The sequence below is a fragment of the Myzus persicae genome, unplaced genomic scaffold (genome assembly GCF_001856785.1).
Source record: "Myzus persicae strain clone G006 unplaced genomic scaffold, MPER_G0061.0, whole genome shotgun sequence".
Taxonomy (NCBI): Eukaryota; Metazoa; Arthropoda; class Insecta; order Hemiptera; family Aphididae; genus Myzus; species Myzus persicae.
This window is the reverse complement of record NW_019103934.1, coordinates 445,884-465,993: the sequence shown is the minus strand read 5'-3', so window position 1 is coordinate 465,993 and position 20,110 is coordinate 445,884. Positions and strand designations below refer to the sequence as shown.

Sequence of the window (20,110 nt, the reverse complement as noted above, 5' to 3'; positions counted from 1 at the left end):
ATTTAAAAAGATTAATTTACTTCAAACTATGTGAAAATATTTAAAGAATATATGTTTTATTTCATCCTTAGTGTTATTAAGAGATCTAAATTTTAAGTTTCTATTCAATAAAGTTATTTATTTATATACAAATCTCAGAAAATATGAACTGATAAAGATACTGATTTTTATTGTAGACATAAAATATATATTAGATACTAAAAAATAAATTACGTATGTATTAGATTTAAAACTTTTTTCAGTGGATGTGATGTAAATGTAAATTCTATGGTCAATATTGATTATTGAACTAATTCCAATCCGTTATATCTTATAACAAATATAATATTTGACTAGCTATAAAATAATAAAACAAAAAATGAAAGTATCCACTATAATAGTAAGGTGTATATAGGTTTAGTAAGGTGCTCAATAAATTATCAAACTCTATTAAATATTGATTCACTTATAGCATAGTAGTTTAATTCTTTAACAATCACATATATATATATATATATATATATGCATATATCACATAATTAATTTAATGAGTTTCATTATGCTTCATATATACTAAAAGTACATAAAATACTGTATTTTATTGTAAGATAATTGTTTTATCGACATGATATAATGTTTAAGTTATTATTTTTCCGGCGTAGTTTAAAAATAATGTTATGTACCTATTAGTTATTACTTGTTTTCATAAATATGAAAGCCAAGTAAACCAATATAACTTAGAAGTACACCATAACTGGTTTCTACAAAATTATTCAAATTATTATTATTTAATTTCGTAGGTGCCTATTTAGAACTATAATTATATATGGGTTGAGTTCCTAAGTATGCTCACCTCCATTTTTCTTTTATGATAAATTTATTTAGATTTTGAATTTTGTAATTTTTTTTTAGTTTACACATATTTTCAAATAATTTGATTTTTTATACCATTCAAGGAGTGTCCTGTGGCGATGCTAACTTATTTTTTTCAACATAAATATGTTTTTGGGCTGGATACAAAATGTTATGTTTCTGACTAATGTTTAGTAAGGTCATTGTCATGGTTACAAAAACAAATTTATGATTCATAGGTTTTCCTTGTAGAGGAAAGCGTGCGATGTTTTTTTAATGCAAACCGACCTTTTTTTCTATACACAAATCGTTAAGCAGATACTTTTTTGAACATTTTAGTGTATATAAATCGAAATTCGAATAAGTAGTTGTTGAGTTATCAGTTATTCAAATTTATAATATACTAACTGTCTTTAAAAATGGTTGTGAAAAAATATAAATTGGAAGTAAAATTAAATCTAGTTCTCAGACAATTTTTACAAATCATAAAGTGTTTCCTAATAGATTAGTATTCATAACCATTATTATTCAAATCATCATAGCCACCATATTTTCCAAAGTTCAAAACTTTTTATCACAGACCTATTATAATTGGTACACAAATTGGTAAATAACTCGTTCACTACTTTTTCGAATTTCAATTTATAAACATCAACATTCAACATTTTCAAAATAGCCATCTGCTGAACAATTTACGAGAACGAAATAGTTTTTTTTCATATAAAAAAAAAATAAATTAGAATCGTCACCGGACACTCCTTGGTTGGTACAAACAATTTCTATTTGAAAATATTTTCTAGTATACTTAAGAATTTCAAAAATTAAAATTTGAATAAATATTCATTAGCAGAAGATAAATGAGCATATGTTTGGGGAACTACATATTATATTATATTTTATACATATACGCATGGTTGTAAAAATGATTTACACAAATTATAGTATGATTGATTTGTTATAACATTTTAAATTCGTATAACACTTGATTCATTATCATTTATTAGGTTCATATATTAAGGATATAGAGACACATAATTAAATATTAATCAATTATTAATTTTCACTTAATGCACCCTAAGCTTAATTTGAAGGTTAAAAAAAAATATTTTTGGACTTCAATTTCTTATTCTTAATTTTTTTAACTGAATAATAATGCTATTTTGAAGTAAATATAATTCGTCAACTTTTTTACTTTCAAGGTTATATTTGCAATACATTTCGAAACATTAAAAAATGCAATTTATTTAACACTTTACACGTCACTACGTCAGGCATATTTTGTTTTACAGACGACTTGTCTTCAGAGCAAATGACTATTATCTATTGTATTTGTATACTATAGTAATACAATTGTATAAAATATCATTTTAAGAGTAGGTAGTTTTTAGGAAGTCATTTATTGAAGGCCATTTTTGTGCTAAGTAACTAAATTAACTTATACTAGGTATAGGTAGGTATCGGTACTTTTTACATATCATCTTTAAATTACCTTTATTAAAGTTAGAATAAAACGCAATACATTCCTTTCGGAACCAAAATAATTTGTAAATTGAAATCAAATTAACATTTATTAACAATAAATTAAATTAAACTAAATTTAAAGATAGGTATCTATTTTACTTAGTGAGTAATACTTAAACTACTACCTCAGTTACCTAATCAATATATTGGTATAAGTACTTGTTGAAAATATAATATTATAACTATATTTTGCACTTTTTAATCATCTAATTCTATAGGTAATCATTATTCATTAAGATCAGAGCCGTGCGCAAGGTTAGAATATGTACCTATACCGAAGTTTGTTCTGAAATACTCCTAGTTCCGATAGCTTAGTTTAACATAAAACAACGGCATATATACGGATTCATATTTTATAAAGTGTTGAAGTCTATGTAGTACCTACTTTATAATAAAAACTACAATTTAAAATGTAATATAGGTAAGTAATAACATTTTCAATGTCAATAAAGCTGACAATGTATAATAATATCATACAATCACCACTATGCGTTTACACATAATTTTCTGGTTAAATCCAATTTTCATTTTTAATAAACTTTTATTTCTTTTTCGTTGAGGTCACCAAGGTTTACTCTGTTTATCTTCCGCACATAAAACATGTTTTGCGTGGTCTCCACTCTCACCACTTCTACTTTTTTTTATTAGCATATTTCGTTCATTGCAGCACTCAATTATGTTATCAGATTAAGATATAATTACGTACTTTTGAAAAACAATACTAATTTCGTTTGTGGATATTTAATTTTAATTGAACTATGTAGTATAGGCTTACAATATGATCTAGGTATTAAATTTCTATAAATGTTAAGTACCCGAATGAAGGGGAGGGATAAATGCCAAAGATCTTCTGTCCGCTCCTGTAATGACCAAAACCTGATCGATTTCCGTAACTTCTAAGGTCATATTAATTAACTGCAGTCTGCAAAGGTAACACTACCACAATAATGATGTTAAAATAATATTCCTATCAAATTTGAATTTAAAAGAGAATAAATTATTTATTTCGATTTAAAATCGAAATATTAAAAAAAATTGAATGTTTAGACGCATAATATTATAATTTACAGCCAATTTAGAACCTTTTTTTTATTAGCTTCTAATATTTAAATTATTAAAAGTAACCCGAAGAGTGAAGGTTAAAACATTAATTTTTAATACATAAAACTTCAAATTATATAAAAAGTATACAGCGAAGTACGGTTTCAAAAACTTACTGTAATTAAATGACCAAATACAAAATTCATTAGGAAAAAACAAAAAAATATTTTTAGATAATATTTTTAATACAATATTATAATATAACGTGTATCCCTAACTCGTAAAGTACACTCAACGCATACTATAAACCAGAGGGAATTTTCATCTTACATTGATAAAATGGTTTTTTTTTATTCAAAATTCTTAAAAATGTGATAGCATATAAATCATATATATAATAAGTTGTTTTAACAGCAATAAAAAAATATTTAATAAAACATAGACACAATTATTGTTGTATCTTGGTTTAAAGTTAGATTAAAGTCACATTATTTTTTTGAAATCGTGATGTATAATTGAATATTAATAATTTATATCAAAAATAACTCTTTTTCATTAAAGGTTATAGCAATTTTATTGTAAATCAAAAAATATTAATCGTTGAAACTTAAAGTGAGTTGAAACATTCTCAATAAATTAGTACAGCTGGACTTGGTTAACTCAAAGTTGAAGGAATCGTCCAAACAATTTGAATTAACCAAGTTTAGCTGTAATAGACATTATTTATAGACGTTGTTTATATACAATATACGATTCATAAAATAAATCATTAGTTGATTTAAACTATTTTTAAGTTTTAAAGTTTTAAAGTTTTTTAAAGTTCAAATGTTGGATTAAAAAATCGGATCTTTAAAGAAAAATAAAAGGTTTTTTTATCCATTTTGATCTGATAAAAAATTAATTTATTCATTGAATGTAACTTACACATTTACCCATTATTTTCTATACGTATATTTTAGTTGGGTCATATTAAGTACCCGAGACCTAGCTGTGAATCATCGTAATTTTCGATAACATTGTAACAGCTGTTACACTAGTGTAGACCGCGTTTACACATGACATTTTTCACGACGTGTACGTTTTTTTTGTGTAGGTTTTTTTGTGTAGGTTACAATCTAGGAGCATAGGCCCCTATTCGTTATGGGGTTAACCATAAATCGAGTAATAATCGTAAATAATAATAATCATACAAAATTATAACCATGACAACAATACGTAAGACAGGAAAAATGTCAAAACAGAACACATTTAGATTGTTGTGTGTTGTTTTTTTTACTTATTTTTGTGCCTGAAAACAAATTTTGCAGTAGAAAAAATGTATCATCAAAATGCATTCAATATTGAAGGTTTCTCTTATTGAATTGGATCTAGTTTGTACCGTGTACTTTGGGAGGTCAAATGTAAATAATTCCCATTAATTTCCTCAACAATATTGGGAAAAACGCTCATAACACATCCTTCGAAGTGATTCTATACTCAATGACGAGGTAAACTCGAAATCTTAAGCAGAGCCAGTGCACCGGTTTTTTTTAATTTTAAAATATCCATACGTATATTTCTGACTTAATTAGAAAAGAAAATACAATTATATTATACATTTCATGTCTATTACTTACCTATAATTTTATCACGGTCTTAATTTTTTTTTTTTAATTATGCTCATTAACCACTATCTATACTGTAACAAGTTTTATCACATAGTTTACATTACATAGGCAGTACATATTTTTAATCCTAGCTTTTTATCGTTTATTTTTGAACACGATATAAGATTAACTTTATGGGGATATGTACGTATAGGTACCTCTATTTCCTATTCCTATATGGTATTACTTGTACATTACACTATAATGATATATAAATTGCTGTTAATTACAAACACCCGATAACAATCGAGCACGTGGAGTTTGTACATAATATACGAGTTGTTTGTTATATTTTGGACTGCATATCCATGTAATATTTTAGTGTTTTAACATCTTTTATAGATAAGCTTAACTGCATAAGGTACTGCTGCTTTTTTTCTCGCGTAGTAGATAAACACATTTGCAATTGAATTATTGACAGTATTTTCATTTGTTTACTGCGAGCAATATACAGTACAAAAAAAAATAGATCACATACACACAGTTACACATATTGATATTATAGCCAATAGGCCCCGACGTGTAGCCATGTATATATATATAAGTAATAACTAATAAATACATATATATATATATATGTATACATAACTATACGTTATACTCTTATCAGCTATCAGATATTTTAAGTATAAAAAAATGTACACAACGCAAAGTTCATCTTAAATTATAACCATTGCGTAAATAAAATTATATTCGTTTGGATGCAAATTAATTATGCTAAAATATATTTATCAGACTTTAAACTTGTTTACAGAATCATGGTAGTGACTTTTTTTTATACATTATTCTTGTGTTTCTGTGCTTTAAAATGTAAATGTAATAACTTAATTCAATGCTAACCATACTTACAATGTGCAAATACTACAAAATATTAGGAAATTGATCTCAGACAAACCATGGTAACATTATTCTAATTAAATATAAATTAATATTGTTTCCTTTGTAAATAGTTATTTAATTATGTTATTAAAATATGCAGTGGCGCGGTGTGGCGCAGTGTGGACCACTCAGTTGCATACGCGCTCCGAGTGTTCGTGCCGGCCAGTGTTGTTAGCTCCCGGATGGGTGACCATCCGGAATTTTTAGCAACAAATCCTTGCCACATATACTCAAACACGTGTTTTAATAACTCCCCCCCCCCTATAAACAGAAAATGACCTAAGTTTTAAGGTTTAAGATAAAAAAATAAAATAAAATAAAACATGCAATTATTGAATGCCTATACTACATAATATATATATTAATAATTTATTTTATTTATATTTTTTTATAAAATAAAATCAACAAACTAAAATATAATTCTTTGATTTAACATTTTAAGCAAAGAACGTACAGAGATATTGCAAATCTGATAAAAATTTTGTAACTTACCCATATCATAAATTATGATATTATATCTACCGATTATATGTATATAATATTGTGTCTTATTAACATCTCATATGGTTGTTTTAACATTTGTGTTAAAACAACATATGTTAATTATTTTTTGTATAAAACTGCACATTATAAATAAGTTTTTAATTAGGTTTATAGGAATTTATGTATTGAAATGTCAAAAAAAGTTTGAAGTATATTTTAAACCATACTTATTTTTTTATTAGCATAACTATATTTTTTGAGTACTTACATAGGCATACACGACAAATACGCGCAATTACTCATATTATGTTCCTTATCATGTTTTTAATGTCTAAATTATTGTTTTTAATTTCTTATCGGTATTAAACCGAGTCCTAGTAGGTACTAGACATAGATATTAGTATGCATTAAAGAGAAGCTTTTGAACATTGAGAATAACATATTCATTTTGAATATTGATTAGGTAATCTCACGTCTATATGATGAAGTGTTAAATACATGTTCCAACATTATAACTTTGTATGATTATTTCTTGCATTCAATCAATATATTACACTTTAAAATTTAAGTATAAATTAAATATGGGAAGTTTGACGATGAGTTTACAATTAATATGTTTTAGAATCAAAAATATAACTATCAAATTATTATCCAGCTACATTATGATTTTGGCTTTACTATTCATTACATTAATAAGCTTGGTAAGTGTAAATTATTTAGTATTTATTCATTATTTACACGATTCATTCATTAAAAACAAATTTAAAGAGGTTGAAAAATATAAAAATATTTAGGCATGTTCAATCTAGTAAAGTATACTTTTTAAAATTATACAAGTACAAACTTATTTTGGTATATTCCTGTTTTACTGTACACGCTTTTTTTCCGATTATTTTGTTCTGAACGTATGTAGTTCAGCATGCTGAAAACGATGATAAAGTCAGAATTTGGCAGTAAAATGTAGTTTTAAAAATACTATAATTTTAAATTGAAAAATAGGGGGTTGTGTTGAATGGGAAAATTCTCTTGTTTCAAAAATATTTAAAAATTAAAATACGTATTTGAATGCTGAACAAAAAAAAAAATTGGAGTATACAAAAACCTATCGTATAGAGGTACATTCAAATATACTTCATAATTTATCCAAAACATTTTATTAATTTAATCATTTTATTCCATTTTATTAACTGAATTTTTTTAAGTATTTTCAAGATTTACCATAATTTTAGAGCATTTTACATCATACTATTAGGTGTAACTATAAATTATTCATCTGTGTTAGTTGTCAAGGTATTTGAATTTTTGTTTAGGTTATAAGTCTTATAAGTTATAAGAAATTATATTATTATTTTTCTAATTTTTATTTTACGATATATATAAGAATTGATTCTAATTATAGAAATCTACTAAGAAAGTATTTAAAATACGTACAAGAGTTGATATCTAAAATGTATTTCAATTATTTTACCACAAGTTATTCACAAGACTATTGAATCAATATCAATTGTATATCTTGTACATATGTTTGTGTTTGATATGAAAAAAATAAGAAAAAACTTTTTTTATTCTGTAGTTCTATATTTCGTAATTTTTCATAGTAAAATGTTGAAAAAAAAAGTACAATGCATTATGAAAAGTTGTTGAAAAATGGAGATTAATCTAAAATGTTTAGTACATTTTACTTACATGTGTGGACTGTCGTCTAAATAACATATTGTATTTCATTATTATTTAAATATTTGAAAGAATAAAGATTAATTTTCCGATGAATTCGACACATTTTCAAATAAAAATCTTTTTTTATTGAAATGACACATATATGATATTAATATTTGTGTTTTTCTGAGAAACGTAAATGTTTTAAAACTTTGAATGCATGTTTAATTTTAGCAAACTACTAAGTTGGAGGAAATTTATAAACAAAATGTTAAAATTATAAGAGTAAGCTGAGCAAAATTAATTTTGCCAATTCGAGCACTGTTTAAAATACTAATACTTATCTTTGTAAACTTGTAATATGACTATTAATGTAAATAAAAAGTTAAGAACTAAAAATGAAGAAAAATTATTACCTGGTCAGGGTGTGAAATAATACATAATATGAATATATGATCGAATTATTGAATGGTTCTGTACTTCTGTTTAATCTTTAAATAAATATAGGCAATAATAAATCAATATTTTTCGTAAAAAAAAATAACTTTCATATGGTTGTTAATATTATAAAACACTTCATTTTTAAAAAATAACAACAAACATGATATTAATATCGTTCAATTATTATCTATTTAAATGTATCTTTTATTTGAAGTTAGATATAATACAAATTGTAATCAGTTACATTTTTAAGTTACTCGAAAATGATGTAACTGACTATAAGTTACAAACCCAACTTATGGTTACGTAAATAGTAAATTTGATACAATATGTAACCGATAACTGCCAAACCATGCGATGGTGTGATATATAATATATATAAATAATTGATTATCACCAATTAATATAATCGCCTTTGAGACACTTGATAACATGACCTAACTTATCATCAACTCAAACTTGTACTGATTTAATCTTCTTGACGAAATAAACAAATAAAACTTAAAACAAATAAATATTTTTACTTCAAATATCTAACATAATACTGCAATTTATCTACGAATATAATCGTTTTTACTAATTTAATTTTTTTTTTTTAAATATCTTCTGAATTCTGACTTGATGAAATATTAGACCAGTGACTTGATCATATTTTTTAAAATTATTTTGTATTTATAAATGTTAATGATAACATTACATTGCTTTTACATACTGAGATGTTGATTACATATTAATGTATTTTTAATGTCAACCTGTTTCCTTAATAATTTACACTATTTGGTTAGGAAATATGTTAATGATGTTTAGAATCACTTCTAGTTGCCCATTTACAATAAAGAATCATCATAACGCATTAACTTCCTAAACTCCATTGTTTTATGAATTGCTAAATTATTATGTAAGTTTTCGTTCTCATGAATTGTTATCATCTACTTAAACACATGCACATTGTATCTAACCTACATAAAATATGGGAATGTTCTTTTTATTCCAATTATGCATAGACAACATAATATACTATAACATAATATAGACGTATATGTTGTAAATATTAAATCATTAAACTTTATGGTAGGTACCTACATACCTGATTCACTAATTCGTGGGGTGTTAACCATATAATGTACAAATATACACTGTATCCCAGTTTCAAACGGATGTATTAGTTGATATAGTCATAAAAAATGTCCATGTCCTCAACGAAGTTGTCAGAAATGAAATGTGCCTTAGTAAAATTGAATTAAAAAAGCCCGAACTAAAAACTATGAGATTATCGAAACATAATAAAAGAAGAACATAAATTTGTTTATTAATTTGTATTAATTATAGTTAAATTGGATAACATCCAAAAAAAATTTAAAAATAAGGAATGGAAAATTTTTTTTAATGTTTATCATTGACCTTTATACATTTTAAATAATATGACGCATTTGTGTAAGTAATCTGATTTTTTTTTCGGGAAACCAGAAATTGTATTTGAAATATAATAGGTGTATAGGGACAATTTTTACTATGGTAAAAACTATTTTACTTTTTATTTAAGAAAATAAGTATTAATTGAATATTTGTTTAAATAAAAATGTATGTCATAAATACATTTTCAGCTATATGTGTATAATAATCTATTTAATCTGAATATTTATCCTATTTGTTTTATTCTAAATAATTTTGCCAGTGACAGTTTATTTTTGATATAGTTTTAATACTGAAATTTTTGATTTTGTACAATAATTTTACCATGGATATTTTCCTTCGGTTATTTTTACCTAGATTTGTATTTGCCTGTTAGCATATTAATCAAAACAATACTACAAAACTACATATTAATTATAAGTGGATTATACGCATATTTAATCAAGGGCGACCTTATACAATATTAATAACATTATCAGTGATTATAATAAAAGACAACCTCCTCTGTATGATTAGGATATATATTTTTTTAAATTGTATTTGTAATAATGTCTATGTTAATTTTTAAAGCTGACACTAATGGTTAGCGGAAATGAAACGACTAAAAACAAAGGATATGACAGCCAATATTACATTGCGGCTGTCGTCGAGTACCACCCCAAATTGGGTTCCAATCCTTTGCAGTCAATGCAGAACAATTTACCAATTTATGAGGACATTATTCACCATGCTAGTCAATATGTAAGTAAAACATAAAGTGGATATATAAATAAGAAATTTGAAGCTAATAATTAATTACCAATTTGAAAACCTTCAAATAGTTTTATTAACTGAACATTAATTGTATTTAAAAATTATTTGAACCATATTTATTACAATAAATTATAAATAAATAGGTATCAATTACAATTTTATTCAGATGATTATTTGAATAATAATTTTTTTGAATAATGCCCTACTTTGCATTGCATTAAGTATTTATTTGGTACCTATACCTTTATAATAATAACAAGTAGCAATATGTTTAATTTGATGCTGATGAAACTAAATGTACTTAATTAAAAAATAGGACATTGTTATTTTGTTATTCAAAAGGATTTGATCCCGGCTGTGTTTTTTCTTAAATATAAACCTCATCTAATCTCATTCTAATTGTACCGGTACATTGTTTCTATTGGATATTAATAGTTTGACAAATAATACACTACAAATTATAGTTATGATTATTTAGTTATTATTAGTAATAATAATGATTTTATATAGTTATGATTATTGTATCATTTTACAGGATGTTGATATATTGGTTTTCCCGGAAGCTGGTTTGACAGGAGTTACTTTACCCGATAACCGAAACGAAATCAAAACATTTTTAACTGAAATTCCTTCCCCAGAAAGTAACACTATTCCGTGTTTTACTCAATATTGCAGCACGGTAAGTACCTTTAGATGTTGGTATATAGCCATATTAGTGCAAAATAAATACCTACTCAAAGAACTTAATATTTTTATACTTATTGTTATAAAATGATAATAAAAAATGTGTATAATTGTATAAACTATTATAATACTTTAATTCGCAGGTATTGAATAAACTGTCATGTGCGGCTAGACTTCATCATATGTATGTGGTGGTAAATTTACCAGAAATAGAGTATTGCAAGACAGAAGAAGACGACTCGTGTCCAGAAGATTTAGCAAATTATTACAACACAAACGTGGTGTTTAATAGGGAAGGCAGAATCGTAGCTAGGTAATAAACATTAGAATATTGTGTAATTTTTACTATAGTTTAATTTATTCTTAATGTATTTGGTAATTTCAACTTCTAGGTATAGAAAATTTAATTTATTTGGAGAATTAGGATTTAATCATACTCGTTCATCAGAATTATGTACGTTCGACACTGATTTCGGAGTGAGATTTGGAATGTTTATATGCTTCGATATACTATTTCAAGATCCCGCAGCTCGGCTTATTCGTGAAACAGGCGTGAAGGATGTTATATTTTCAACGGCTTGGTTTTCAGAAATTCCTCTGCTTACAGGTTAGAATATATTATTAATAGTTATTATACTTTTTACAATATTGCCGTATCCTGTTTGTATTAAAATACAATACAAATAATACGATACTTGATGTACACCAATAGATACGCATAATTTATTTTATTTTTGCATAATTATCTCAAAATACGTCATGATATGTTTTATAACCTAATGAATTTAAACTATTCAAAAAATACTATTGTGTTCATTTTCTATACATATATTCAAAAAATATTTATTTTTGAATTTACATTTTTCACGCTAGTAAATAGATCCATACTAAAAATTGTAAATTATTATCTGAACTCAACGTAAATACAAATTATAATGAATAATGTGCTTGTAGGTGTCTATAAATAGTACCTAGATACAGGCAATAATACATAACAAGTTTGAGAAATATGTACTTCGTGTTCTTTTGCTGGTTACAATTTTTTTTTAATAAAACTTACAAAATTAATAACAAAAAAAATTTAAAACCTATTGCAATTATATTAAAATATAATTTCAAGTACCGTTACCTATTCGTAGTTTAACAATTAGACGGTTCATGATGTTTTAGCTGATTCAGTGCAAGCTGGCTGGGCATATACCAACGATGTGAACCTTATAGCAGCTAGTTACAACGCCCCATCAATGGGCGGTGGAGGTAGTGGCATTTACGCTGGCCGGGACGGACCATTAGTCATGTTTATGCCTGACCGACCTGGTACTCAAATAATACTATCAAGAGTGTTGAAAAGACAATACAACAACTGTGATATACAATCAAAGAAATGTTCGATCGATAGTAACTATCAGACGTTTATATCGGATAACCTAGTCTTACCTTATGGTAAAGAAAAATCCCCACCAAATAGAAACCGGCCCAGTGATTTCAGGTAAGTTTGATTTCATACACCTAAATAATAGAATATGTTTTTACATTCAAAATTATACATATTACAATCATTGTGGCGTATGTTGGGGCATGTTTGGAGACTTGGGATGACCTGAAAAGATAATTATTATTATTCTCTATACATTTTTTCTTGATAAAAATATTTAAAATATGCAGATTTTATTATAAAAGTGTAATTAAATAGGTGGTGAAATACATGCCAATTTGTTTTCTAATTAAAACAGGAAGCTCACACTCTCTGTTTAAGGGGTTTGATATAGGCAATTTTTGTGAAAACTATTTTAAATATTTATTTTAAAAATATTATATAGGCATGTCGTGTGTGTAAGATGTAAATTGTAAATACAAATTCAAAGCTTCATACCAATACAAATTATGGTGGTTGATGAGTAATTACGAAATTATAAAATAAAAAATAAAATGGCTTTAGGGAGATATTTTTTTTTTTTTTTTTTTAACTTTATTTTAAAACATACAATCTGTAATTTAAATTTTACAATAAGCATGTATGCGGATATACATTAACTAATTTGACATGCGACGCGTGAAAAAAGAAGCCACCCAATAGCAACACTTTATCAGGGGGGAGATATAGAAACCAAATTAAATTTCATACACGGTACAGAAGACAATTTATTTTGCTGTGTCATACATCGTTTTAATTTTTTTGACTTACATAAAAGTTACACAAAAACATAAGCAAGAAAAAAATTGAGACTATCACAAAGCAAAATACATTGTTTTCAATATTTTATGTACCTAAAAAGTACAAATTATATTAACTGTTTTTTTTTAGACAGTAGCTTGACTGCTTGAGTGGTTATTTTTTGGGAAAATCTATGTATTAAATATTCTTGTATATTCATCTATAATTATTTTTTATATATTAATTGTAGTATGTATTAAATATTAATGTGAATAATAAAAACGCTTTATAAACATCGCGTTATTAAAACATTATCGAATACTTGCCAAAATGGGGATGGCTGATTGGCTATTGAGAATTTCACTCGTGGATCCAGATGTTTAAGTTACGTCACTGATATGCAGATATTTATGAATAACGCAATCACCCATTATATTTGAATCTAAACTAGCTACTATTACGGGTGTCGGGCATGACACATTTTTAGTACAAACATTTGAGGAAAAATTCTTACCCCTCGTGAAATAGTAGGATTTTGAAAAAATAAGTTTATTTGAAAGATGAAAACTTTATACAGGTGCATTGGACCCTAAATTTCTCGGATAAAAAATGTTCTTAGTTTTATGAGATGTGTATAGCGTTTTTCTAAGCTTAAAAAAACCAAAGTCCAGTTTAATGACCAGAATAAAGTTTTCTTAAAAAAAAAAATATCAAATTCCTACTATTCTATGGGAAGGTATGTAATCGTTTTATTTGTAAAGTCCTGTTACAAACGCCAACTGTACAGCTGTATGGCTGCCGTGCAACGTAACACGAAATTGCCCGAATTTTTTAGTAAGCTTCAATATAGCAAGCTTCGGTACCCTTAAAGATATCCATCGGCCCACATACGCCATGAATGAAAATGTATGACAATATTGCCGAGTCTCTTGTAAAATCACTAAACATTTATTGGATCAATACTTAATGGTCCCTTGAACATGATTTAGTGGTCCATGATTGGTCCATTGCATTTGATGAATTAACACCCATTGAATTAACCAATTAGTTCAAGCAACCCGGCACATGACATGTATAATAATTAATAGTGTACCAGCCGGTGTCACCGACCAATAATCAAAATATAGAAAACAATATAAAAGGACAAGCTTTCTATTAAATTGTGATCGAAGATCACATGCTATGCTTCGGTGAAAGTGAAAACCATTATGGTGTCTATATAATAGTATGGACTCTTCGATCACTGCTGTGCACCGGGCTTGTATATTGTGTACAGGGATTTCCAACCCATGTTTAATATTATTACGTAATTTTTACCAACTATAACACCCCCCCTGAACAGGTTCTTCGTGGACAACAGCTTCAAGGACTTCCACGTGGCGACCATGCGATCCTCGGACCCGGACGCCGAACAACACGACGACACGCTGTCCGCGTCATTTCAGTACGAGCACGACGGGTTCGAGTGCGCGATGACGGTGCGCTGGCGGAACGAGAACAACAACGACACGACGGAGTACAACATGTTCGCTTACTCCGGTACCCGAACGTTCAGCGGCTTCGTGGACGCGCACATCGAGACGTGTGGACTGACCACGTACAAGTCGGCTGGAGCGGCCGCCGGCCACTACTGCGGTGCCGTCGTATACTACGACCCTCCCAAGGACCTGGTCACCATCACCGGCATCACGATCGCCGCCCGGTCACCGGACCTCGGCACGCTGCCCATACCCAGTACGCTGGACACGAGCAGCTATCCGCTCGCCAACGACTACTACACGTTCAGCAAGCGCACGGTGACGGTCGGCAAGCGGAAAATGTTGGAGATCAACATGGAGCTGTCCAAGCCGGTCGCCAACCTGGTCACGTTCGGTATATACAAGCTACCGCTGCGCGTGAACCGTGGTTGACACGATCGCACGGTCATTATTGCCTATACTACCTATATAATTATAGTAATAATAATATTATATAATATGATTTGTGTGACGTCGGCGCAGGCGCATTTACTGTTTTATTTATTTTTATTTATTGCGCAGTGCACACGTCATTTCCTATAGAAGACATATTATTATTTTTTAATTTATAATAATAATGTGTGCCTTATGGCCTTCACTACAATTGTATTATAAGTACCCAACTGTTTATGTATAACACCACGAGAATACAATATACTTTTTTTTAATGTTTCTAGTATATTTAATTGTATCTTGTGGCTTGGGGGGAGGGCATCTCCATTTCACTTACTTGGGACGTCACACTTTTATATTAGTGATTCTCTTGCCACCATATATATCAATAAATGTATTGCTTTATTTTATAACCAACGACAAAAACGTATAATTGTATCATACGACTTTTTTTTATGTCTTTTCCCGAGTGGATAGAATGTTTTCTCACTAAATATTATACACGTTATTTCTCACTATATACTTATATTCTGTTCACTATAAGCTCAACATGTGGTGAGACAAACAGGTCTAACTATTCTTATAATAATAATAATATTATTTCGATAGCAGATTTTTCTTTTAATTCTAATGACGTTAGCAAAACTATGAACTAATACATGATAAACAATATATTTTTACAATTAATGAAAAAAATTGAACTCCGCATTTGATTTTTTTATATAATATACTATGGGCTTTAGGGTGGTCCTTATATATATAGATTGGGCTTACAAGAATTTTGAAATTACCTACATGAGATAAATATAACAATTTAAAAATATTTTTTTATGAGCGTGTGTACTAAAGTATGAACTCAGAACTAATAATAAAATGCCCTCTTTATTTTCATATCTGTTTGGGTCCCTGAAGTTACAATTGTAGCTAATTAATTTTTATTTATTTAGCTATATTTATTAATACATATTGTATAATATTGTACTGTATTAGTATTAAGTGTAGGTTAAATACTTATAACTTACACTGTTTTAGTCAAGTTCAATGTTAATAAACATTTGAATGTATATAAAATACGTACAATCATAATATAGTTTTATACTTTATATTTTTTTATTTGTAACAGTGTCGTAGACGGGAATTTTATTTGGGAGGGGCATTCATTATTCCATCTCATTTACAATACACTATCTATACATACAGTTCTCTATGTACTTAACTCTATAACAAAAATCAAAACTTTACTCAATTTTACTCATTCTATGGAAATGTACCTTCCTATATTTTTTTTACGATATTTCATATTATGTGTAACTTCAATTTGACATCAAAATATATATTTCCAATGTTTGAAATCTTCTCTAAAAAAATGAATTCGGTCACGTTCGCGTTCAGTTCTTAAAAAAGAAACTCGTTCACGTTCATGTTCATGTTTTTTTTTCAACTAAATGCGTTTACTAGTCTGTCGTTAATTTAATTTTTTTAATTTTATAATAGAAATTATAAAAAGAAAATATTATTGTATAATGTAATTAATTAATCAATATATTTTAAACAAATATTTACTTAATGGCAAATAAATTGAGCGTCTTAAAAATCATCCAATATCATTAAAATAAAACTTCGTTCACATTCACGTTCAATTTTTTAAAAAATGAGTGAAGTCCAGGCATCGTTCACGAAGTACAAAAGTCAAAGTGCATTCAAGAACGACGTTCTTTCCAAACACTGGATATTTTATAGTGCCATGTGCCTTCTCAAAGAATATATTACCTTATACATATAATATTATATACCTTATTATATAGGTACCTTCTCCTAGCTGCGACACTGATCTGTAATATTAGAGCTCACTACCAATTACTTATAAAAAATTATTGCATTGAATGTAAATTATAAATAAGGGTCAAAATGTATTTATTTATTTATTTTAAAAATAAAAATGTTACTTAACAATTTAGTTATTACCTTACTGGATCAATGTATCATAATATAGTCACATTAAAAGTGTCAGTCTTGTAAAAAATATATTGAAATAAAAGTATTCAGATATATATAATTTTTTTTATTTGAATTCTATTTTAAATAATTTAAAAAAACCCCATTTAAATAAGTATTTTGAAAAATTATTTTGTATTTTTTTATTCATTAAAAATTAATTTTTTTGCCTCCTTAAATAGTTTAAAATTTGCGACAAAACCAATTTTCTTTTAAAAATCAAACACATTAGAAATCATAAACAATAGTTTTTCTCTTTAAATTTATATGATTGACCCGCCGTAATTTCCAACTATTTCAAAACTGACCAAAATTAGGAGTGAAAAAAATATATTCTTAAAGTATTCGAATACTTAGATTTAAATTCGATGTATGAATTACCTATAATTCAATCAATAATAGTATATTATATTGTATAATCAATAATACCTTAACATTTTTTATCAAATTTAAAAAATAATTGTTTTACAGTTTAGCGATATGAATCATGATTGTATTGAATTTACAATAATGTGTAATGTTTATTTGTCTGTAGAAAAAATGTTTTGATTTTCAACTTTGAAGATAATTCCCAGTAGGTACTTAACTTAATAATCGGATAAAAAAATCGATATTGTTTTATTGTTGTAACTCAAAAACAAATAACTGTAGATACTTGATATTGTAATCAAATGTTTAAATGTATTACTCATTTTCGTGTATAATAAAATTTTCAAAATATTTTACTCTTTTTTTTAATTTAGACATTTGACATTTTTGAATTTTACGATATTTAAAAAAAAAATGTTTTAAGTTAAAATCTTGACGAAATCTATCAAAATTGAGAACATTTGCAAACGTTTTGTAGTATGAAATTCATAGGAATACATTTTTCTTTAAATATCTAAGATTTTAAAATGTAATACACGATTCTTCATAAGCTCGTTAAGCTCGTTTATCTATAACAAAAAAAAGAGTTTACCCGAAAATCACATTCACTTTTACTGAGGGTTTAAAGTTCAAATTTTTTTGGGCATTGCATATTTAACCACAAAAAACACTATTTCTTCTAAATCGATGTTTGATATTTTGGGGGAGTCGCTGTTCCGTTGTTATTAAAAACATAGTAACTTAAGATCTATTGTTTTCTTCCACTGTCCATTTCAAAATCTGGTGTTTCACCATTGGAATAGGAAAATCTAGCAGTGGACCTCCGAGAGGTCCGGTGTCTTGAAATAGTTTGTGTAAGTGTCCAATAATAAGGGCTCCCTAAGAACCACTCGGTAATGCCCGAGAACAGTTTAAGAGTGAAGATATGGCCAATGCCAACACTAGCGCCGCCTATTAATTGTGGTTGATTGACGACCACATGTGCCTGCGTCTTGTAACCGACGGGTAGGCAATTAAATATGCACGAAGGATGGCAACGATGAGGACGGGAAAGACCTATCGTGGTAATGAGGATGGTACACATTAATTATGAAGAGGGGGCTCTGTGATCGATTCGGTTTGGTGCAATGATCACAGAGCTCACAAACAACAGGGACAGAACTTAAAGCTAAATTAAAACTACTAAAATCTTGTGGTGATGGCTTGGAGAAGACGTGGATTATCCCAATAAACACACATCAAACTGAACGACCTGAGCGGCCTCTCACACAACGTTATGTTGCTGGTGGTCTTACACGTTGACCCCATCAACTCAGAGTGCAGAGGTGCGAATCACCAGCTTCGACGATGACAATAATAATAATAATAATAATAATAAAGACTTACTATCGTACCTGTCTGATGGTTCGTTATTTATTTATTGAACGACAACAAAAGATATATAATAATAATAGTAATAATGATGCAACTGTGTGCTCAATTAACTATAGAAAAGTTCACATATGAATAGTATTATAAGGTTGGTGCTGGCGTAAGCAGCGGAACACGCATACAAAAAAATATTGCTTTATTAGCAGATCAAAATCACTAGAAAATAGTGATCACTTTAATAGCGAACATAGCAAACTACACAAAAAATTACTTGGCAGGACAGTGTGTCGCTGATGGTAAAAAAGAACCGAATAATGAATAAACATACAACCTTGCTACTTAGCCAGGTAGTTTAAGTTATCCTTTCATGGTTCGGTAATGCGTGCGCCAGCTATTGGCTGGAGAGATTTGAACAGCGTGATCGATGGATTCCCCAATAGACTTGCACTATAAGCACAGTCTTTGTCATTTTTTCCTTCATTAATTTGAGCTAGCTCTCCGCAGAGTTTGATGAAAGTTCACTTTCGTCTTACTCCTAAGTGGTCATATACTATCAAGTTTATCGTCCTTATTATTAGTTAATTACATTCACAAAATATATCACATAAAAAAATTATTCATAGAGAACATAGTAAGGAACTTCAGCGACAAGATAATAACTTCAACATTAATAAGCAAAACGTGTAAAGATATTTCAATATTTGTTAAATTAATCGTTCGATCAGAACTTACTTCTTAGGTCATTCTAACACACGTATCCATCTTTTTCCCTTTGACAAAAAAAACATGACTCGCTGTGCGTGTGAAATGTAAACTACGATTTATGATTTTCGGAAACACGAGTATCGGTGCCTACGCTGTACAAACTCGTTTGGAATCGGCTCGTTGCTATAAGAACGTAGGGTATTATATCATATACGAACGTCACGGTGTGAATTAATTTTCAAAACCACATAAATGTT

At 27.9% G+C, this 20,110-nt stretch overlaps 1 protein-coding gene across 7 annotated transcripts in view; it reads left to right on the top strand.

Annotated features, from left to right (window-relative positions):
• The window catches only part of LOC111036598 (vanin-like protein 2), a 36,265-nt gene extending 18,950 nt beyond the window's left edge, over window positions 1–17,315 (top strand). For 3 of the 7 annotated variants that reach the window (XM_022318675.1, XM_022318673.1, XM_022318679.1), the window contains 6 exons: window positions 10,482–10,652; window positions 11,200–11,343; window positions 11,492–11,661; window positions 11,741–11,955; window positions 12,519–12,837; window positions 14,846–17,315. In XM_022318675.1, the coding sequence (XP_022174367.1) occupies window positions 10,482–10,652; window positions 11,200–11,343; window positions 11,492–11,661; window positions 11,741–11,955; window positions 12,519–12,837; window positions 14,846–15,413 (1,587 nt within the window). In that variant the 3' untranslated portion in view covers window positions 15,414–17,315. Of the gene's footprint in view, window positions 1–5,812; window positions 5,939–6,798; window positions 7,103–10,481; window positions 10,653–11,199; window positions 11,344–11,491; window positions 11,662–11,740; window positions 11,956–12,518; window positions 12,838–14,845 lie in introns of those variants that run through there. The other 4 variants (XM_022318676.1, XM_022318677.1, XM_022318678.1 and 1 more) reach the window with 3 other exon arrangements.
• The last annotated feature ends 2,795 nt before the right edge of the window (window positions 17,316–20,110 follow it).